This window comes from Rhinoraja longicauda, chromosome 29 (genome assembly GCF_053455715.1).
Source record: "Rhinoraja longicauda isolate Sanriku21f chromosome 29, sRhiLon1.1, whole genome shotgun sequence".
Lineage (NCBI taxonomy): Eukaryota > Metazoa > Chordata > Chondrichthyes > Rajiformes > Arhynchobatidae > Rhinoraja > Rhinoraja longicauda.
This window is the reverse complement of record NC_135981.1, coordinates 6350815-6374357: the sequence shown is the minus strand read 5'-3', so window position 1 is coordinate 6374357 and position 23543 is coordinate 6350815. Positions and strand designations below refer to the sequence as shown.

The window sequence follows — 23543 nt, the reverse complement described above, 5'->3', positions numbered from 1 at the left end:
CTACCCATTATTCTTACACTGTGACCCCTGGTTCTAGACTCCCCCCACATGGATAAGGTAGGTTTGGAGGGATATGGGCCAAACATGGGCAGGTGGGGCTCGTGTTTCTGGGACATATTGGCCGATGTGTGCAAGTTGGGCTGAAGGGTCTGTTTCCACGCTGTATCACTATGACTCTATGACTCTCGACTGCATTGTCTGCAAGTTGGAAGAAGATTTAATAAAATATTTTAAAAAGAGAATTTGATATATACTCTCATTGCACAGTCGATGGGGAAGGAGTGGGATAATTTGGATCGCTCCCTCCAAAAACTGGGAATCGGAAGTTCAAATGCGATAATGGAGAAATGAAAATATGCGTAGGGAGGAGATGCTGGTTTACTCCGAGGATAGGCACAAAATGCTGGAGTAACTCGGTGGGACAGGCAGCATCTCTGGAGAGAAGGAATGGGTGACGTTTTGGGTCGCGACCATTCCTTCTCTCCAGAGATGTTGCCTGTCCCGCTGAGTGTCTCCAGCATTTTGTGCCTACCTTCAATGAAAATGTGTGGCATGGGAACAAAGCAGTGAAATGATTGGTAAGGATGTTGGGAGATTTGGGGAGAAGGCAGGAGAATGGGGTTGAGAAATAAAGATAGATCTGCCATGATTGAATGGCGGAGTAGACTCAATGGATCGAATGGCCATTGTCTGCTCCAAGGACCCATGAATTTCTGAAGGGTTCTGGTGTTGCTAATAAGATGCAGTCTTCGTGAGAATCTCCCATCCTTTTCACACGCCTTCAAACCTAGATTCTAGTTCTAGTTTCATGATAACTTAATTCTACTCCTATCACTTATGAATTAACTCTACTGATCAGCACAAGATGCCACAAGGAGTATAAGAAAATAACTGCAGATGCTGGTACAAATCGAAAGTATTTATTCACAAAGTGCTGGAGTAACTCAACAGGTCGGGCAGCATCTCGGGAGAGAAGGAATGGGTGACGTTTCGGGTCGAGACCCTTCTTCAGACTGAAGAAGGGTCTCGACCCGAAACGTCACCCATTCCTTCTTTCCCGAGATGCTGCCCGACCTGTTGAGTTACTCCAGCACTTTGTGAATAAATGCCACAAGGAGTTGTGCCGTGGTTATTTGGCTGTTTCTGTAGTCAATCTGTGCATATTGAGATACTTAATTGTTTTCTACATTGATGGCAGTAAGGTAAAAGCTCAGGAAGGCTGTGTCGATATTATCACATGGCGTTTGATCGTCCTTTGCGCTTGAGGTCACAACAAAAGCCTTGGGAATGAGCGGAATAATGAAGAGAGGAAGCAAGTCATTCAGCCTTCAAGGCCATTTAGCCATTCTCTGATCCTTTGCTGATGGTCACTGCGTGATGTGCATTGGTTCTGTCTGTGGAAGTTTAAAGGAGATGTACGTGTTAAGTTTTTTTTTTAACCGAGTCATGGGTGCCTGGGACCCATTGCCAGGGGTGGTGGTGGTGGAGGCAGATACATTAGTGGCGTTTAAGAGGCTTTTGGATAGGCACGTGTATATGGATCACGTGCAGGCAGAGAACATTGTGGGCCAAAGGGCCTGTTCCTGTACCATACCGGATACAAGGATAGTGGAGTCAGGGGGTACGGGGAGAAGGCAGGAACGGGGTACTGATTGTGAAAGATCAACCATGATCACATTGAATGGCGGTGCTGGCTCGAAGGGCTAAATGGCCTCCTCCTGCACCTGTTGTCTATTGTCTATGTTACAGCACGCACCTGTGCAGTTGCTTTTTCATGCTTTGTGGGGGAAATGCGGCCGTTCTGATGAAGGTAGACACAGAAAAGCTGGAGTAACTCAGCGGGTGAGAGAGCTTCTTTGGGAGAAAAGGAATAGGTGACGTTTCGGGTTGAGACGAAACGTCGGTCTGAAGAAGGGTCTCGGCCCGAAACGTCGCCTATTCCTTTTCTCCAGAGATGCTGTCTGACCCGATGAGTTCCTCCAGCATTTTGCGTCCATCTTTAGTTTCAACCAGCATCTGCAGTTCCTTCCTACACATTTTTTTTAGTTTAGTTTAAAGATACATCATGGAAACAGGCCCTTTGGCCCACCGTGTCCGTACCGACCAGCGATCCCTGCACAATAACACAACCCTACACGCACAAGGGCCAATTTACACTAAGTATACAAACCCAAGCCTATTGACCTACAAACCTGTACGCCTTTGGAGTGTGGGAGGAAACCGAAGATCTTGGAGAAAACCCACGTGGTCACGGGGAGAACGTACAAACTCCGTACAGACAGCGCCCGTAGTTGGGATGGAACCCGGGTCTCTGGCGCTGTGAGGCAGCAACTCTACCGCTGTGCCACTGTGCTGTCATGATGAAGGCTTGGGCACTGAATGGTTCACCATAACATCATCTCAAAGTGGTTCTGAGATAGGTACAAACTATTGAATATATTTATGAGATATAGCAGCCCTTGAATGCAAAACCCACTTCCCTCCTGACCAATCCTGTTCACAAAGGTTTCGATGTCCTTGGTGTACAGTCCGTCGAGCTTATTTTTAAACCGTGCGTGGGATTGAGTTGCAAATGTCATTCAACATGGGGTCATTATCACTCGCCAATGATGAGCATTTTATTCCACAGATTCCAGTTTCTGATCTGTAATTTTACACCTCCGCCATTAACTGACGAGGTTCCCATCAGGTGTTGGGTTTCCCAACCTCTCCGCTGTTCCATGTGTTGCTATCACATGTCTGACATCCAGCACCGACCGGGTGAGCTTGGCTTCCTTCAGCAAGGGCGGCACAGCGGTAGAGTTGCTGCCTTCCAGCGCCAGAGACCCGGGGGTTCCATCTTGACCACGGGCACGGTCTGTGCGGAGTTTGTAGGTTCTCCCCGTGACTGTGTGAGTTTCCTCCGGGTGCTCCGGTTTCCTCCCAACATAGAAACATAGAAAATAGGTGCAGGAGTAGGCCATTCGGCCCTTCGAGCCAGCACCGCCATTCAATATGATCATGGCTGATCATCCAGCTCAGTAACCTGTACCTGCCTTCTCTCCATACCCCCTGATCCCTTTAGCCACAAGGGCCACATCTAACTCCCTCTTAAATATAGCCAATGAACTGGCCTCAACTACCTTCTGTGGCAGAGAATTCCACAGACTCACCACTCTCTGTGTGTGAAGAAATGTTTTCTCATCTCGGTCCTAAAAGACTTCCCCCTTATCCTTAAGCTGTGACCCCTGGTTCTGGACTCCCCCAACATCGGGGACAATCTTCCCGCATCTAGCCTCTCCAACCCCTTAAGAATTTTATATGTTTCAATAAGATCCCCCCTCAGTCTTCTAAATTCCAGCGAGTACAAGCCGAGTCTATCCTGTCTTTCTTCATATGAAAGTCCTGCCATCCCAGGGATCAATCTTGTGAACCTTCTCTGTACTCCCTCTGAGGCTAGAATGTCTTGTAGGTTGATTGGCTTCAGTTAGATTGTTGAGTGCGGGGGGTGATCGCTGGTAGGCACGGACTCGGTGGACCAAAGGGCCTATATCTGCGCCGTCTCTCGGTGCAAACTGGACCACTGGATGGAGGCGATGGCCACAACGGAGTTGGGAGGTGACGTTTGTTGCACAAGTACCATCCAAGGTCCAGCAAGGAGTCAAGATTATAAACAAAGACACAAAGTGCTGGAGTAACTCAGCGGGTCAGGAAGAATCTCCGGAGAATTTGGTGGTAAGAATAGGAAGGCAGAATATTATCTGAATGGTGTCAAGTTAGGAACAGGGGACGTACAATAAGATCTAGGTGTCCTAGTGCATCAGTTACTGAAAGGAAGCATGCAGGTACAGCAGGCAGTGAAGAAAGCCAATGGAATGTTGGCCTTCATAACAAGAGGAGTTGAGTATAGGAGCAAAGAGGTCCTTCTGCAGTTGTACAGGGCCCTAGTGAGACCGCACCTGGAGTACTGTGTGCAGTTTTGGTCTCCAAATTTGAGGAAGGATATTCTTGCTATTGAGGGCGTGCAGCGTAGGTTTACTAGGTTAATTCCCGGAATGGCGGGACTGTCGTATGTTGAAAGACTGGACCGACTAGGCTTGTATACTCTGGAATTTAGAAGGATGAAAGGAGATTTTATCGAAACGTATAAGATTATTAAGGGGTTGGACACGTTAGAGGCAGGAAACATGTTCCTAATGTTGGGGGAGTCCAGAACAAGGGGCCACAGTTTAAGAATAAGGGGTAGGCCATTTAGAACTGAGATGAGGAAAAACCTTTTCAGTCAGAGAGTTGTGAATCTGTGGAATTCTCTGCCTCAGAAGGCAGTGGGGGCCAATTCTCTGAATGCATTCAAGAGAGAGCGAGATAGAGCTCTTAAGGATAGCGGAGTCGGGTATGGGGAGAAGGCAGGAACGGGGTACTGATTGAGAATGATCAGCCATGATCACATTGAATGGCGGTGCTGGCTCGAAGAGCCGAATGGCCTCCTCCTGCACCTATTGTCTATTGTCGAAGTGACATTTCGGGTCGGGACCTTTCTTCAGGTTGGTTTTGAAGATTATAAACAGTCTAGACAGTCCCAAACAGAACAGGGTTAGAATTAAAAGCTAGCAAATGTGGTGTTTGTGGTGGGACCGAGATCTTACATGGAGAATACTCGGGGACTATTGCAACGTTTAAGAAACATTTAGGCAGGTACATGGATAGGACAGGTTTAGGGGGATATGGGCCAAACACAGGCAGGTGGGTCTAGCGTGGCTGGGGAAGCTGGTGGTCATGGGCAAGTTGAGCCGAAGGGCCTGTTCTCTCTCTCTCTCGCTCTCTCTCGCGCTCTCTCTCTCTCTCTTGCTCTCTCTCTCCCTCGCTCTCTCTCTCTCACCCTCTCTCTCGCCCTCTCTCTCGCCCTCTCTCTCGTTCTCGCTCTCGCTCTCTCGTTTTGGACTGCTTCCTGGTGCTGGTCTCGTAAAGCAGCGAACCACTTTTCGTTTGTCCACAGTAGCATTTCTCCTTCGTGTTGTGCATAGTTGAATCACTCCATCACCTTCAGAATTCCACAGATCACATCCCCTAGGTTGTGGAGAAGCAGCACGCGCATAGATCTCTCGTACGGTAGCAGCGTGGAGCTGTTGTTGCTCTTCTTGCTTCCTGTGATGAGGTATTTTCCATTACTTGTCGCTGAGGCTCAGGATGAGTAAAATTCACTGAGGCAAGAAATGAAAGGTCGGCTGTGCAGTCGAGCAGCGTTAATGTTTTCAACACAGCGTGGCTGGGTGGTAGCGTTCTTGTTTTTGAGATGGCGTGGTGGCGTTCTTGTGACTTGGATTCAGATGCTCTCTTGCTGTGTGACTTGGATTCAGATGCTCTCTTGCTGTTGTTGCCTTTAATCTCCAGCCTACAGTTGTAGAGTCAGATTCTTACAGCGTGGATTTATTCACAAAATGCTGGAGTAACTCAGCAGGTCAGGCAGCATCTCGGGAGAGAAGGAATGGGTGACGTTTCGGGTCGAGACCCTTCTTCAGTCTGAAGAAGGGTCTCGACCCGAAACGTCACCCATTCCTTCTCTCCCGAGATGCTGCCTGACCTGCTGAGTTACTCCAGCATTTTGTGAATAAATCGATTTGTACCAGCATCTGCAGTTATTTTCTTATCTTACAGCGTGGAAACGGACTTGCCCACACTGGCCAGCATGTCCCATCTACACTAGTCCCACCTGCCTGCGTTTATCCCATATCCCACTAACCCTGTCTAAATGTCGCTTAAACAGTGCGATAGTACCTGCCTCAACTATCTCCTCTGGCAGCCTGTTCCGTACACCTACTACTCTCTGCGTGAAAAAGTTACAGCTAATGAAACGGCTAACAATGGCCTGTTTCCTTTATCATTGTCAAGTCACCTTTTTGCTTCTCTTTCATTCATTGTTCTTTATCTCTCTACATCATCGCCGATATCTCTCGTTTCCCTAATCCCCAACCAGCCTGAAGAGGGGTCTCGAACCGAAATGTCACCCATCCCTTCTCTCCAGAGATGCTGCCTGTCCCGCTGAGTTACTCCATCTTTTTGTGCCTGTCTTCGGTTTAAACCAGCATCTGCAGTTCCTTCCTGCACATGAAAAAGTTACCCTTCAGATTCCTATTAAATATTTCCCCCCCTCACCTTAAACCTATGTCCTCTGGTTTTCGATTTCCTTACTCTGGGCAGCGGCCCAAATCGTACATGCCAACCACGATGCCCCATCCAAGTAGTCACATTTCCCAGTGGCTGACCTATATCCATCCAACCTTTCCTACCCACATACCTCTCCAAATGTTTGTTAATGTTTTTTATCTGCGTTAACTACTGCATCTCAGAGCTTGTTCCATATGCCCATCACCTCTTTGAAAATGTTACCCCTCAGGTTCCTATTTAATCTAACTCCCTCTTACCTTAAGCCTATGTCCTCTGGTTCTTGATTCCCCTGCCCTGTGCATGCACTCTATCTATTCCCGTCATGATTTTATACACCTCTATAAGATCACTCCTCAGCCTCCTAATCTCCAAAGAATAGTCCTAGCCTGCATAATCTCGCCCGATAACTCAGGCCCTCAAGTCCGGGCAACATCCTCGTTAAAGACTCTGTGCGTCCAGCTGGTCTGTTCCCCTCATGATTTTGTACACCTCTATAAGATCACGCCTCATCCTCCTGTAGTTGTGACAGTGTTGCACAATACCACACCATGGTATTGTCTTTGGCAATAATCAATGGGTCAATAATTCTTTAAGGTAACACTAATTAAACTTAAAATGGACCCACAATGGATTAACTCGGCGGGTCATCGCTGGGGAATGTGGATAGGTGTTGTTTGGGGTTGGGATCCTCCCGCAAATCCGACCTGAAACGTCAGCTATCCACGTTTTCCTGGGATGCTGCCTGACCCCCGCGGAGTTACTCCAGCACTTTGTGCCTTTTTAAAAAAAGTTAAACAGCACCCGCAGTTCCTTATTTCTCTAAAGTTCAGATGGAACTCTCTCCTGATTTATGTAATAAGCCAGATTGGTTGAGATGAGCTCGGCTTTGACACCTGTTTCTTTAACTGAAAGGAAACCAGTCCAGTTTAGAGCACAAGTGACAAGGATCTCAGAACCCTGGCAGGTATACTGGTGTCAGGGGTTATGGGGAAAAGGAGGGAGAGATAGAACAGCCATGATTGAATGGCGGAGTAGACTTGAAGGGGCCGAATGGCCTAATTCTGCACCTATTTCGTACCGATATAGACAATAGACAATAGGTGCAGGAGGAGGCCATTCAGCCCTTCGAGCCCGCACCGCCATTCAATATGATCATGGCTGATCATTCTCAACCAGTACCCCGTTCCTGCCTTCTCCCCATACCCCCTGACTCCACTATCCTTAAGAGCTCTATCTAGCTCTCTCTTGAATGCATCCAGAGAATTGGCCTCCACTGCCTTCTGAGGCAGAGAATTCCACAGATTCACAACTCTCTGACCGAAAAAGTTTTTCCTCATCTCAGTTCTAAATGGCCTACCCCTTATTCTTAAACTGTGGCCCCTTGTTCTGGATATCTCTGGTTCTCTAGTAAACAAATTTTAATACTAATGGGTAAATTACAGATCGAGGTAGAAATGACCTGCTCCTATGATTATGCTCCTGTAACTTATCAACAATGTCAGACTCTTTGTGAAAACATTGAGACAAGGATTACAGTCTGTGGCGACATTCATGTTGCCATTAATACTGTTGAAGCAGTGTTCATGCTGCCTGTCCAAATGAACCTCTCAAACCGGTTTCTCCTTTATTTTGTTTAAGGGCACTTCGTGAGATTCCAGATCGTTTATAAGTGTATAGGTGGTGCCCAGTAGTATTGGCCAAATGTCAACTCGCCTTTAGTTACAAAATGTTGGAGTAACTCAGCGGGTCAGGCAGCATCTCAGGAGAGAAGGAATGGGTGACGTTTCGGGTCGAGACCCTTCTTCAGACTGGGTCTCGACCCGAAACGTCACCCATTCCTTCTCTCCTGAGATGCTGCCTGACCTGCTGAGTTACTCCAGCATTTTGTGAATAAATACCTTCGATTAGTACCAGCGTCTTCAGTTATTTTCTTACACAACTCGCCTTTAGTAGTTGTTGAGAATGACTCATCAGTGGTTATTTGTGTCCTGTGAACTTGTGTTTGTAAAGTGACTGCCTTGATTTATTTACAAACACAACGCCCTTTATGCCTGTGTCAGAAGCCTGAAGAAGGGTCCCGATCCAAAAGGTCACCTATCCATTCTCCCCAGAGATGCTGCCTGGCACCTTTGGCATCTTTTTATGACGTATTACTCTTTATGCTTGTTGATGCCAACCGGTTTAGTTTTGTTTGGAGATACAGTATGGTGAGAGGCCTTTGGTACACCTGGTCCCTGCTGACGATCGATCACCCTTTCCCACTAGTTTTTTTTTTTGTTATCTCACTTTCGCAACCACTCCCTATACACACGGGGAAGTTTACGGAGGCCAATTAAATTACAAACACGCACGCCTTTGAGATGTGAAGGTCACAGCCTACAGGGAGAACGAGCAAACTCCACACAGACAGCCCCAAGGTCAGGATTGAACCCTGGTTTCTGGCATTGTCAGGCTGCATCACCACCATCTATGCCACTGTGCCTCCCAATAAGTTGGTGTGGTCGGAAGCCTTTTGACATCATATCCGGCATAAATGTTTCGTTACTGGATCCTCACACGCCTCATTTCACCTCGTGTACAAACAGGGGAAGGGGAAATTCCAGAGTCCTATAGATATCACGGCTTGACTCCGTCCCAGATTAGAGATGAAGAGGGTTTAGATCCATGCTTTATCTTCCAGTTTAATCCCTCCCCTCCCAATCTACCCGGATTGTTCTGGTGAGAGTTATCATGGATTCAATGGTGCCATTTTCTTCCACAGATTCACAACTCTCTGACTGAAGAAGTTTTTCCTCATCTCAGTTCTAAATGGCCTACCCCTTATTCTTAAACTGTGGCCCCTTGTTCTGGATATCTCAGGTTCTGGTAAACAAATTTTAATACAAATGGGTAAATGGCCTACCCCTTATTCAAATCCAGACGGATTTGCGGAAAAGGGGGTGATTATTGCCCAAGACCCAAAATGCTGGAGTAACTCAGCTGGTCGGGCAGCATCTCGGGAGAGAAGGAATGGGTGACGTTTCGGGTCGAGACCCTGAAGAAGGGTCTCGACCCGAAAGGTCACCCATTCCTTCTCTGCCGAGATGCTGCCTGACCCGGGGTGATGCCCCTTGGGATGGGCGAAAGAAAGTTGCTGGAGGAACTCGGTGGGCCAGGCAGTACTTGTGTGGGCGAAGGGATAGATTGCGTTCTGTGTCCAGACCCTGCCGAACAAATGACTTTTGTCCAGAATCCAAAGGAAACCCATGCATTGACTAATCCCATTACAATGCCTTGCATTCATCTGAAAGTCTCGGGATTGACACGTCTTCTGAAAGAGCACACTGTGTAACACGGGGCGGCACGGTGGCGCTGCGGTCGAGTTGCTGCCTTACAGCGCCAGAGTCCCGGGTTCGATCCTGACTATGGGTGCTGTCTGTACGGAGCTAGTACAGTTCTCCCTATGACCAGCGAGGATTTTCCCCGGGTGCTCCGGTTTCCTCCCACACTCAACACACGGATAGATTTGTAGGTTAATTGGCTTCGGTAAATTTGAAAATTGTCCGTAGTCTGTGTAGGAAAGTGTTAGTGTGCGGAGGTCGGTGTGGACTCGGTGGGCCGAAGGGCCTGTTTCCGCGCTGTATCTCTAAATTAAACTAGAGGGCATAGTTTTATGGTGAGTGGGACAACATTTAAAGGAGATTTATGGCTTAATTGGCTTGGTAAAAATTGTAATTTGTCCCCGGTGTGTGTAGGGTAGTGTAACTGTGCAGGGATCGCTGGTCAGCACGGACTCGGTGGGCCGAAGGGCCTGTTTCTCCGCTGTATCTAGCATTGCCAACTGTCCCGTATTAACCGGGACATCCCGTATTTTGATCTGAATTAGTTTGTCCCGTAGGGGACCGCCCTTGTCCCGTGTTAGTAGGGTTGCCAACTTCCTCACTCCCAAATGAGGGATAAAAGGTGATGTCACCGCCCCACGTGACCTCACCCAGCCAGCGGCCACGCGCTCCCGCTCCACCAATGGCGGCCGCCATTGGTGGAGCGGGAGCACGTGGCCGCTGGCTGGGTGAGGTCACGTGGGGCGCAGGGCGGTGACGTCACCCTTTGTCCCCTATTTGGGGGTGAGGAGGTTGGCAACCCTAGCTGTATATCTGAACTAAACACTAAACTAAACTCCCTCGGACTGCACTCAAGTCTTGGCCTGGATGGTGTGCTGGAGTCTGGGATCAGAGAGAGCCCGGGCTCATGGTGGAGATGAACTGCAGATCCCATGACCCTACTCTTGAGCCAAGCCCGTCCTCTCCTCTCCTGAGTTTCCTTGCACTGTGAAGTCCTGAGGCTTGTAACACGATGCTGCCGCCATTGCCACAGCTGTCCAGTCAATTAATGAGTAATGCTGACTCGGGATTCCTGTCCACAAGACGACTTGCAAGCCAGGAAAGAATTCTTCCTTGTAACACGAGCTCCCCATTGGCATGAGCCAGAATGGATCTTCCTTCTGCAGGGAGCTTTGTACGTGACGTGCGACTAGGGTTGCCAGCTTTCTAACTCCCAAATAAGGGACAAAAGGTGACGTCACCGCCCCGCGCCACACGTGACCTCACCCAGCCAGCGGCCACGTGCTCCAGCCCCACCAATGGCGGCCGCCCGGGCCGGAAGGCGGGTTGCTACGCAACCTCTGTTAGGCGAACACACTCGGCCCCGCTTCCCGAACACACTCCGTTAGCTTACACTGTCCAGGCCTACAGCGGCCCTCTGGCCTACAGCGGCCCTCTGGCCTACAGCGGCCCTCTGGCCTACAGCGTCCCTCTGGCCTACAGCGGCCCTCTGGCCTACAGCGGCCCTCTGGCCTACAGCGGCCCTCTGGCCTACAGCGGGCCCCTGGCCTACAGCGGCCCCCGGGTCTACACCACCCCCCCCCGGGCCTGATATGGGACAGGGGTGGTCCCGTGTGGGACAAACAAATTTAGCCCAAAATACGGGATGTCTCGGCTAATACGGGACAGTTGGCAACCCTAAGTGTGACCCTCTAACAACTCTTCTCAAGGTTCTCTGTGTTCCCCACCTCTCAGGAATGATACTGAAAGGCGTGCGTTGGAGGGAATTTGTGGGTTAATATAATGTGAGCGTTTGACTGTACTGGGCCTCTCCCTGCTGGAGTTTAGAAGGATGTGGGGGGGACCTCATTGAAACTTACCATATGGTGAAGGGCCTTTATAGACCGGATGTGGAGGGGATGTTACTGCTATTGGGAGAGTTTAGGACTAGACATCATAGCCTCAGAATTAAAGGACGTTCCTTTAGGAAGGAGATGAGGAGGAATTTCTTTAGTCAGAGGGTGGTGAATCTGTGGAATTCTTTGCCACAGAAGCTGTGGAGGTCAAGTCAATAGATATTTTTAAGGCTGACATTGTGGGGAGAAGGCAGAATGGGGTTGAGAGGGAAGGTTAGATCGGCCATGATTGAATGGCGGAGTAGACTTGATGGGCCGAATGGCCTAATTCTGCTCCGGAAACGTACAAACTTATGTGCTGATATCTCTGGTTCTGGTAAATAAATTTTAATACAAGTGGCTAAATTACCGATGGAGGTAGAAATGACCTGCAAATAGCCCTGCAATAGTTAAGCGGCCATCAGTGTGAATTGCAGAGTGATGCAGTGATTTCTGAGGATTGGTTTGGACTTTGCACTGTGCATTTTGGCTTCCGTTGCAAAAGGTAATTGAACCTCCCGAACATTGAAATGATTGAAGTGTACTTTTGTCAGATTAAAGCAGCTCTTGGAAACGGTGAAGGGATCTGAACCAAAGTCCAAGTCTGCTTCTTATCAGTCAATGGCGGACGAGAGTTATTAATGCAGAAAGTGTTTGTCTTGTGATTTTTATGAGCTTGGATTAGATTGGCCATGTAATATCTAGAGCTTTTTAGTTGATTTATATAAGTGGAATGTGTCATTGCAAGACCATTAAGCCTGAGAAACCATGCGATGCTTCTCCTGGCTCTGATGCATCTGCGATTTAAAAGCATTAGATCAAAACGCATAACATTCAGTCTCGGCTGCCATTTGTGAATTCAGGGCATTGGTCACAGTGGAGAGACCAGCCCAGATGAGAGGTTTTTGAGTTTAGTTTACTGTCACGTGTGCCGAGGTACAGTGAAAAGCTTTTGTTGCGTGCTGGATAGCACGCAACAAAAGCTTTTCACTGTACCTCAGCACACGTGACAGTTAACTAAACTCAAAAATCAGCGCATGACTACAATCGAGCCATCGGCAGTGTCCAGATACGTGATAAAGGGAATAACGTGAACAAAGTTTACTCCACGATAAAGTCTGATCAAAGGTAGCCCCAGGGTCTCCAATGAGGTAGATGGTAGCTCAGGACATAGAAACATAGAAAATAGGTGCAGGAGTAGGCCATTCAGCCCTTCGAGCCTGTACGCACCGCCATTCAATATGATCATGGCTGATCATCCAGCTCAGTAACCTGTACCTGCCTTCTCTCCATACCCCCTGATCCCTTTAGCCACAAGGGCCACATCTAACTCCCTCTTAAATATAGCCAATGAACTGGCCTCAACTACCTTCAGTGGCAGAGAATTCCACAGACTCACCACTCTGTGTGTGAAGAAATGTTTTCTCATCTCTGCTGCCATTTCTCTCTAGTTGTTGCAAGTTCCTATATTCATAAGTTCTAGGAGCAGAATCAGGGTCTCTTCCTGTGCTGTGCTATGTTCCAAAATGACCGATTTTTAATTAATTTAAAAAAAATATTTTTTTTGCTTCCACCCTTTAGGAATGTCTGAGTCTATCCAAATGTGTGTTGGCCCGAGGGGAGAGGGTCTGATCAGCCTCTAGAAGCAGCTCCCGACCGCAGGCCTTTCCATCACCTCGGGCTGGTCGCGGCGTTCTGGCATCTGACGGCCATGAACGGTGATGAGAAGGTCCTTCCCACCTCCCAGAGAACATCTCCTCTGACGAGAAGCAGCAGCAATGCCTCGTCCAAACCCACCAGCGTGTGCCAGGTACAGACACAATGAGAGAGGTGTGCGGTTACACAGTGGCGATGGTGTCCTCACCAGACTTTGCAGGCGTGATCTGGTGCACTCATAAGTGACAGGAGCAGAATTAGGCCCTTCAGCTCATTAACTCTGCTCCACCATTCATATCATGGCTGATCTATCTCTCCCTCCTAACTCCATTCTCCTCTCTTAACCCCTGACACCTGTGCTTATCAAGAATCTAAAGCTATCCTTTGACTCGACCTCCAGAGCCTTCTGAGGCAGTGAATTCCACAGATTCACCACCCTCTGACTAAAGAAATTCCTCCTCATCTCCTTCCTAAATTAATGTCATTTAATTCTGAGGCTCTAACCTCTAGTCCTAGACTCTCCCACTAGTGGAAACATCCTCACCACGTCCACTCTGTTCAGGACTTTCGGTAAGTTTCAATGAGGTCCCCCTTCACAACGTGTCCATTTTATTTCAAGAGATGTACCCATCAAAATGTGCACAGCTAAAGTCATAGACTTCAGCCCGACTTGCGCACGCCAACCAACATGTCCCATCTACACTAGTCTCACTTGCCTGCGTTTGGCCCATATCCCTCTCAACCTAGTCCTATCCAATTACTTCTTACACGTTTTTTTTTAACCGAAGCCAATTAACCGACAAGCCTATGTGTCTTCGGAGTGTGGAGGGAAACCAGAGCCCCCGGAGAAAACCCACGGGGAGAACGTACAAACTCCGTATCAAGAGCACCCGTAGTCAGGATCGAACCTGGGTCTCGGGCGCTGTGAGTCAGCAACTCTAGCGCTGCGCCACATGGAGAAACGAGCATCTGCAGGTGCCAGTTTATTCCAAAGGCAGGCACAAATTGCTGGAGTAACATCAGGGCAGGCAGCACCTCTGGAGGGAATGGATAGGCGATGTTTCGAGGTCATGACTCTTCTTTAGTCTCTTGACTCTCATGATATTTGTTCGACAAATTGCTCATTAAACCGGTTGTTTTTTAAATGCCTGTAATGTGGAAACATTTTCTTTTTGGGAGGTATCTCAAAATGCTGGAGTAACTCAGCGGGTCAGGCAGCATCTCTGGAGAGAAGGAATGGGTGACGTTTCGGGTCGAGACCCTTCTTCTTTTTGGGGGTGGTTAGTTGTTATAGACAATAGGCAATAGGTGCAGGATGAGGCCATTCGGCCCTCCGAGCCAGCACCGCCATTCAATGTGATCATGGCTGATCATTCTTACTCAGTACCCCGTTCCTGCCTTCTCCCCGTACCCCCTGACTCCGCTATCCTTAAGAGCTCTATCTAGCTCTCTCTTGTTTTGAGCTGTGGTGCAGTAAAGGTGCGATATCTTGATCAGGGAGGAGGAGGAATGAGACGAGCCACGGCTGGCTTATTCCCAGGACAGACACACAAGTTGCAGAGTCCAGGGAATGCAGCAAAATCTCCATGGGTGAAGCACTGTGTTTCACATGTTCTGTGTCTGCTCCAGAACTCTGAGAACTGGGAGATGATGGAGGAGCCTGGGGGAGACGGCCATGATTCCCTGGATCTCGAGAGGCAAGAAGGGTACCTGCTGAAAAAGAGGAAATGGCCTTTGAAAGGCTGGCATAAGGTTAGTACCTTATCAAGAGATGTTTGGTTTAGAGATACAGCGCAGAAACAGGCCCTTTGGCCCACCGAGTCCGCACCGACCATCGATCCACGCACACTTACACGACCCTACACACACTGGGGACAATTTACCTTTATACCCAATCAATTAACCTACAAACCTCTACGTGTTTGGAGTGTGGGAGGAAACCGATCTCGGATAGCACGCAACAAAAGCTTTTCACTGTACCTCAGCACACGTGACAGTTAACTAAACTCAAAAATCAGCTATCCTTCAATTAACCTACAAACCTCTACGTGTTTGGAGTGTGGGAGGAAACCGATCTCGGAGAAAACCTACGCGGTCACAGGGAGAACGTACAAACTCCACACAGACTACTCCTGAGGGTGGGATTGGACCCAAGTCTCTTGTGCTGTAAGGCAGCAACTCTGTTGTATGTCTCAATTTTTAGGTAGAGATTATTGAATTCTGTAAGGGTGAATTTGCACTACACAAGGAACCATAAAGCAGGGGTCACCTGTAATGGGTTTGAAATGAGTCCAACATCTGTCCATTACCAGTCCTGCTGGTATTGGTTTCCTCCCTGTCTGATTCACTTGAAATATAGAACTTAGACAATAGGTGCAGGGATAGGCCATTCAGCCCTTCGCACCAGCACCGCCATTCAATGTGATCATGGCTGATCATCCACAATCAGTACCCCATTCCTGCCTTCTCCCTATATCCCTTGACTCCGCTATCTTTAAGAGCTCTATCTAACTCTCTCTTGAAAGCATCCAGAGAGTTGGCCTCCAATGCCTTCTGAGGCAGAGAATTCCACAGATTCACAACTCTCTGGGTGAAAAACTTCTTCCTCATCTCCGTTCTAAATGGCCTTCCCCTTATTAACTTAGCAAATTAGGGAACATCTCTTTTCAGTATACATAACATCACAACACAGTTAATAGGAGATTAATTACAGAGGAAATAAACTGGTCAGGGTTAGTATGCATGGGTGTGAACTATTAATGTATTAAACTTGAAATGGAGGTGAGGGGACAATCATTATTGGTAATGGAGATCAAGACTAATTGGATTTTGTTTTAGTTTAGAGAGACTGCTCCAGAGACCCGGGTTTGATTTTGACTTTGGGTGCTGTCTGTGTGGAGTTTGTACCTTCTCCCTGTGACTGCGTGGGTTTCCTCTGGGTGCACCGGTTTCTCCCCACATCCCAAAGTGGTGAGGGTTTGTTGGTTAATTGGCCTTGGTGTGCAGGGAGTGGATGCAAATGCAGTACAACTAGAACTAGATGGTCAGCAGGGACCTGGCAGGCCGAAGGGCCTGTATCTTTCAATCAAAACAGATATCACAATGATTCAATGTCCGAATTCAGTGGTTGGAATAATACGAAGAACGGAGTATGTTCGAAAGGTGGTTTTTAAAAAGAGGAATTTTCCTTTTTGTGTTTTTCAGCGATACTTCATCTTGGAAAAGGGAATTCTGAAGTATGCAAAGACTCAGCAGGACGTAAGCAGCTCTTTTATTTGTCTGAACAGGAAGGAACTGCAGGTGGTGGTTTACACCAGAGAAAGACACAAAATGCTGGAGTAACTCAGCGGGACAGGCAGCATTTCTGGAGAGAAGGAATGGGTGACGTTGTAGAAGGGTCCCGACTCGAAACGTCACCCATTCCGTTCTCTCCAACGATGCTGCCTGTCTCGCTGAGTTACTGCAGCGTTTTGTGTCTGTCTACTTTATTTGTCTGTCTTGTTCAATGGAATTTAGCACAAAAAGTAACTTGACCACTTCTGCCAAATGCACAGATTCTTAGAGGAAAACTTCATGGTTCCATCAACATTGGACTCTCCGTGATGTCCATCAACAAGAAATCTATGCGCATTGATTTAGATGCTGAAGAGAATCTTTATCACCTGAAGGTAATGTCAAGAGTGTTTTAGTGTCTTATGTCCCAGATAGAATAATGAAATTCTTACCTGCAGCAGCACAACAGAATATGTAAACCTAGTAAAAATATAATAAATGAGAAAAAAAGTTCAATGTGTGTATATTTATACACACACACACACACACACGCGCGCGCACACACACACACACACACACACACACACACACACACACACACACATGCATAAAAACCAAACAAATAACATGAGCTGGTCTTTAAACCTGTAATTTTATAAAACTACTGGGGACTTGGTCATTGCTGCAGTGCTCCATATAAAATTCTTAAGGGATTGGACAGGCTTGATGCAGGAAACATGTTCCCAATGTTGGGGGAGTCCAGAACCAGGGCTCACAGTTTAAGAATAAGGGGTTGGCCATTTACGACTGAGATGAGGAAAAACCTTTTCACCCAGAGAGTTGTGAATCTGTGGAATTCTCTGTCGCAGAAGGCAGTGGAGGCCGATTCACTGGATGTATTCAAGGGAGAGTTCGACATAGCTCTTGGGGCCAATGGAATCAAGGGATATGGGAAGAAAGCACAAACTGGGTACTGATTTCGGATGATCAGCCATGATCATATTGAATGGCGATGCTGGCACGAGGGGCCGAATGGCCTACTCCTGCACCTCCTGTTTTTATGTTGCAATTTGCAATTATAGAGCACAAACTAAGTGAATTCACTTTTTTTTAATGAAGAGTAAGGATGTAGGGAGAAGGCAGGAGAATGAGGTTGAGAGGGGAAGACAGATAAAACCGTGATTGAATGGCAGAGTAGACCTGATGGGCCGAATGGCCTAATTCTGCTCCTGCGATGTATGAACTTAAGAATAAGTGCTGGGTAATTTTACCAGAAAAATTCACCATGGAGGTTAGTTCTATACAAATTATTGCTTCAGTTTGGGTCACTTACTGCAGTGAGGTCATCGAGCATCATTAACGGTGGAAGTACCCAGGCATCCATTCTGACTCAACGTAGCGTTGTCACTAAATATAATTACAATTCTAAGTGACCTTTCAGTATGATTCACTGGAGTGGGAAGGATACAGTGCTGAATGATTGATGCTTGCTAGCTCTAAAAAGACAGGTAATATATGTCCAATTATGGTGAAGAAGTTTCTCAAAGTCCTCTAAATACCCTATTCGAGCATGCAAGGGGACACGGACACAAAAAGCTGGATTGACTCTGCGGGTCAGGCAGCATCTCTGGAGAAAAGGAATAGGTGGCATTTTGGGTCGAGACATTACTTCAGACAGGGAGTAGGGAGGATGAGGGGAGTGGAGGGGAGGGGATGGGGGGAGTGGGGGAGGAGAGGGTGCTGCACCAATGCAGGAGAGGTTTGTGCCCAACGAGTCCACTTGGTCTAGTCTCCTTTAAACTTTACATCTCTCACCTGAAGCTGTGCCTCTAGTCTTTGACATTTCCAACCTGGGGGGAAAATTTCTGACTGTCTACCTTATCGATGCCTCTCGTAATTTTACGTAGTTCTTCCTGTTCTCCTGTGTCTGTACACCGTGGACAGACAATAGGTGCAGGAGGAGGCCATTCGGCCCTTCGAGCCAGCACCACCATTCAATGTGATCACGGCTGATCATTCTCAATCAGTACCCCGTTCCTGCCTTCTCCCCATACCCCCTGACTCCGCTATCCTTAAGAGCTCTATCCAGCTCTCTCTTGAATGCATTTCAGAGAATTGGCCTCCACTGCCTTCTGAGGCAGAGAATTCCACAGATTCACAACTCTCTGACTGAAAAGGTTTGATTGATTGGAATCACGTGCAGTCTTTTCGGTGACTGGATAGCGCGCAAACAAAAAGCTTTTCACTCTACCTCAGCACGCATGATTATAAACTAAACTAAACAAAATATCCTTCCTGCAATGGAATGACTAGAGCTGCAAACTTATTTTACTGACCCTAAATTTAGAGACTTTGGAGACACAGCGCAGAAACAGACCATTTGATCCATTGAGTCCGCACCGACCAGCGATCCCTGTGCACTAGCGCTATTCTACACACTAGGACAATTTTACCGAAGCCAATTAACCTTCAGACCTGTACGTCTTTCGAGTGTGGGAGGAAAGCGGAGAACCAAGAGAAACCCCACGCGGTTACAGGGGGAACGTGCAAACTCCGTACAGACAGTGTTGTAGTCAGGGTGGAACCCGGGTCTCTGGGCGCTGTAAGGCAGCAACTCCACCGCTGCGCCACCGTGCCGCCCCATAATGTGTCCCCAACATCTAACCCGTTGACACTGGATTCTGCATTGTGTTACCGCAGGTGAAATCTCAGGAAGTCTTCACCACCTGGGTGTCCAAGCTGTGCTATCACCGCTTGTTCCAGAAGAGTGACCACGCAAATGGATACAGCTTCTCCTTCTCTCCAACGGCAGACTACCTGTGTGCCAGCAGTGTGGCCCCTCTCGGCAGCAAGGTACGTCCTCTGCTGTGCGATTAAACGGGTGTGTTCGCCCTCTATCCTCGTGGTGGCGCGGTTCAATGGGCTACGTTTCGGGTGGCAACAGCCAAGCGTGGATGGGACATCGTGGTTGACAAGGGCCCCGTCGACACGTTGGGCCGAAGGGCCTGTTTCCGCGCTGTAAGTCTCTCTGAAGATGGACACAAAAAGCTGCCGGTTTTCTCATTCCTTAGAGTGTCGACTCCCTGTAATGGGTAGTGGAAGGTCCTGGAGTCTTTGGAAGCCCTCATTCACCTGTGGCCTCTCTCCATGAGACCCAGGCAGAATGACAATGTCGTCCACTATTCCCTCATGGTCTCTCTTTATTAATCATATGATTCCAGTGGGATCTGAACCAGTATGGTTGCCAGCTTCCTCGCTGCCAAATACTGGACAAGGTGACGTCACCGCCCCGAGCCCCACGTGACCTCACCCAGCCAGCGGCCATGTGCTCCTGCTCCACCAATGGCGGCCGGGAGGCGGGTTGCTACTCTACCTCCGTTAGGCAGTGCCCGGGCCTCAGGACCTAGACTGTCTGGAGCTAAAATGTCGGAAACCAAGATTGTCGGGGCCTAAACTGTCGGGGCCTAAACTGTCGGGGCCTAAACTGTCGGGGCCTACAGCGTCGAGGGCAACAGCTTCGGGGCCTACAGCTTCTGGGCCTACAGTGTCGAGGCTTACAGCCTCGGGGCCTACAGCGCCCCCCCCCCCGGGCCTAATACCATATTAGGTCCCGACAGTTTAGTTCCAGACACTCTAGGGTTCCGCCATTTTAGCTCCAGTCAGTCTAGGTCCGGAGCCCCGGGTGCCGCCTAACGGAGGTTGCGTAGCAAACCGCCTCCCAGCCCAGATGGCCGCCATTGGTGGAGCGGGAGCACGTGGCCGTGACATCACCCTTTAACCTTTATTTGGGAGTGAGGAAGTTGGCAACCCTACTAATATGGGACAAGGGCGGTCCCGTACAGGACAAACCAATTTAGCCCAAAATATGAGATGTCCCAGCTAATACGGGACAGTTGGCAACCCTATGAACCAGTGACACGGGATATGTTTTTTTTAAACATTTGTACTGAGCGGAGAACCTTCTAAGCAAACTGTAATCTCAATGTGCTCCCTCCCTGTGGAGAAAATAACCATCGAAAGACACAGCGCTAGAGTAAATCAGTGGGTGTTCAGGCAGCAGCTGTGGAGAACATAGATGGTTCATAAGTTCTTGGAGCAGAATCAGGCCATTCAGCCCATCAAATCTACTCCACCATTCAATTATGACTGATCTATCTCTCTCCCTCAACCCCATTCTCCTGCCTTCCCCCCCATAACCCCTGACACCTGTACTAATCAAGAAACGATCAATCTCCACCGTACAAAATATCCATAGACGGCCTCCACACCCTTCTGTGGCAATGAATCCACAGATTCACCACCATCTGACTAAAGAAATTCCTCCTCATCTCTTTTCTGAAGGTAGACAATAGACAATAGACAATAGGTGCAGGAGGAGGCCATTCGGCCCTTCGAGCCAGCACCAACATTCAATGTGATCATGGCTGATCATTCTCAATCAGTACCCTGTTCCTGCCTTCTCCCCATACCCCCTGACTCTGCTATCCTTAAGAGCTCTATCTAGCTCTCTCTTGAATGCATTCAGAGAATTGGCCTCCACTGCCTTCTGAGGCAGAGAATTCCACACCTTCACCACTCTCTGACTGAAAAATGTTTTTCCTCATCTCCTTTCTAAATGGCCTGCCCCTTATTCTTAAACTGTGGCCCCTTGTTCTGGACTCCCCCAACATTGGGAACATGTTTCCTGCCTCTAACGTGTCCAACCCCTTAATAATCTTATATATTTCGATAAGATCTCCTCTCATCCTTCTAAATTCCAGTGTATACAAGCCTAGTCGCTCCAGTCTTTCAACATATGACAGTCCCGCCATTCCGGGAATTAACCTAGTAAACCTACGCTGCACGCCCTCAATAGCAAGAATATCCTTCCTCAAATTTGGAGACCAAAACTGCACACAGTACTCCAGGTGCGGTCTCACTAGGGCCCTGTACAACTGCAGAAGGACCTCTTTGCTCCTATACTCCTCATCTTGTTATGAAGGCCAACATTCTATTGGCTTTCTTCACTGCCTGCTGTACCTGCATGCTTCCTTTCAGTGACTGATGCACTAGGACACCCAGATCTCGTTGTATGTCCCCATTTCCTAACTTGACACCATTCAGATAATACTCTGCCTTCCTATTCTTACCACCAAAGTGGATAACCTCACACTTATCCACATTAAACTGCATCTGCCATACATCAGCCCACTCACACAACCTGTACCTTTTCTGAAGGTACGTTCTTCTGAGGGTCTGAGGCTACGGCCTTTGGTCCTAGACTCTCGCACGAGTGGAAACATCCGCTCCACGTTCGCTCTGTACAGGCCTTTCACTATTCGGTTCTGAAGAAAGGTCCCGACCCGAATCATCACCTATCCATGTTCTCCAGAGGTGCTGCCTGACCCACCGAGTTGCCCCGGCGCTGTGTGTCTTTCCTCGGCAAAGCTCCTTATGTTTCCACACCTGACCGTCGTGTTGTTCAGGTGCAGAAGGGAGGCTCCCTCGGCGAGGAGGTGTTTAAAGGAAACGGCCGTTACCCTTCGGCATCGGCAAGTGGGCAAACCGTGACGGCAGAGTGGCTGCACCACCCTGAGGAGTGGGACCAGTGCAGCGAAGGTAACTCCACAGACCGTTCACATTTCATTAGTCGATCGTATATACTTTGCCCTCGTTATGCTGTTTAGTTTGGTTCAGTTTAGAGATACAGGGCGGAAACAGGCCCTTCGGCCCACCGGGCCTGTGCCGACCACACTAACAATATCCTGCACCCACTAGGGACAATCTTTGCATTTACCAAGCCAATTGACCGACAAACCTGTGTGACCTTGGAGTGTGGGAGGAAACTGAAGATCTTGGGGGAAGTCCAGAACCAGGGGCCACAGTCTTAGAATAAAGGGGAGGCCATTTAAAACTGAGGTGAGAAGGAACTTTTTCACCCAGAGAGTTGTGAATTTGTGGAGTTCTCTGCCACAGAGGGCAGCGGAGGCCAAATCACTGGATGGATTTAAGTGAGAGTTCGCTAGAGCTCTGGGGGCTAGTGGAATCAAGGGATATGGGGAGAGGTTGTGCACAAGTTACTGATTGTGGAAGATCAGCCAAGATCACAATGAATGGCGGTGCTGGCTCAAAGGGCCGAATGGCCTCCTCCTGCACCTATTTTCCATGTTTCTATCTCGGAGAAAACCTACGCGGTCACGGGGAGAACATACAAACCCCGTACAGACAGCACCCGTACTCGGGATCGAACCCGGGTCTCCGGCGCTGCGTTCGCTGTAAGGCAGCAACTCTACCGCTGCGCCACCGTGACCGCTGTGTTTGGCCTTTACTGCGGACGTTAAGCATCTCAACAGATGCATCTATATCCTGGATGGGGATTGTAATATAATTGTTTAATAGTTTCAATTGGTATATTTGTTTGTATAGTATTCTGGTGGTGGGTTCTGTTTTGGCTTTATTGTATTGTATATATTATTTTAATATTTGAATAAATATTTTTGATTAAAAAAAAAACAAACAAAAAAAAACAAAACAGATGCATCTAAGCAAATAGTGTCCCGCTCACAATAGACAATAGACAATAGGTTCAGGAGGAGGCCATTCGGCCCTTCGAGCCAGCACCGCCATTCAATGTGATCATGGCTGATCATTCTCAATCAGTACCCCGTTCCTGCCTTCTCCCCATACCCCCTGACTCCGCTATCCTTAAGAGCTCTATCAAGCTCTCTCTTGAATGCATTCAGAGAATTGGCCTCCACTGCCTTCTGAGGCAGAGAATTCCACAGATTCACAACTCTCTGACTGAAGAAGTTTTTCCTCATCTCAGTTCTAAATGGCCTACCCCTTTTTTGTAAACTATGGCCCCTGGTTCTGGACTCCCCCAACATTGGGAACATGTTTCCTGCCTCTAACGTGTCCAACCCCTTAATAATCTTATACGTTTCGATAAGATCTCCTCTCATCCTTCTAAATTCCAGTGTATACAAGCCTAGTCGCTCCAGTCTTTCAACATATGATAGTCCCGCCATTCCGGGAATTAACCTAGTAAACCTACGCTGCACGCCCTCAATAGCAAGAATATCCTTCCTTTTATCCTCCTGAGTGCAGCCCCTCATTACTGGAAGCAGCCTCTGGGGAGAGTGCACCATGTGTGTCTGGAGATTGGACATGGGGTGGATTCTGTTGGGCTGGGCAACGCTGCTTCTGAAGCAGTGCCTCGACTGCCATGAATGGGCCTGTGAGCTTGGGGCTCGAAGACGGCTTGAGAAGTGATTGCGCCTTTCTTCGTCATCCTGCG

The 23543-nt window shown here is 48.3% G+C and overlaps 1 protein-coding gene across 2 annotated transcripts in view; it reads left to right on the top strand.

Annotated features, from left to right (window-relative positions):
- LOC144607733 (oxysterol-binding protein-related protein 7-like) overlaps positions 1-23543 on the top strand; it is an 88858-nt gene that overhangs the window by 23485 nt on the left and 41830 nt on the right. For both annotated transcript variants that reach the window (XM_078424773.1, XM_078424774.1), the window contains exons 2-7: positions 12920-13148; positions 14624-14746; positions 16199-16252; positions 16549-16662; positions 18968-19120; positions 21733-21865. In XM_078424773.1, the coding sequence (XP_078280899.1) occupies positions 13050-13148; positions 14624-14746; positions 16199-16252; positions 16549-16662; positions 18968-19120; positions 21733-21865 (676 nt within the window). In that variant the 5' untranslated portion in view covers positions 12920-13049. The remainder of the gene's footprint in view (positions 1-12919; positions 13149-14623; positions 14747-16198; positions 16253-16548; positions 16663-18967; positions 19121-21732; positions 21866-23543) is intronic.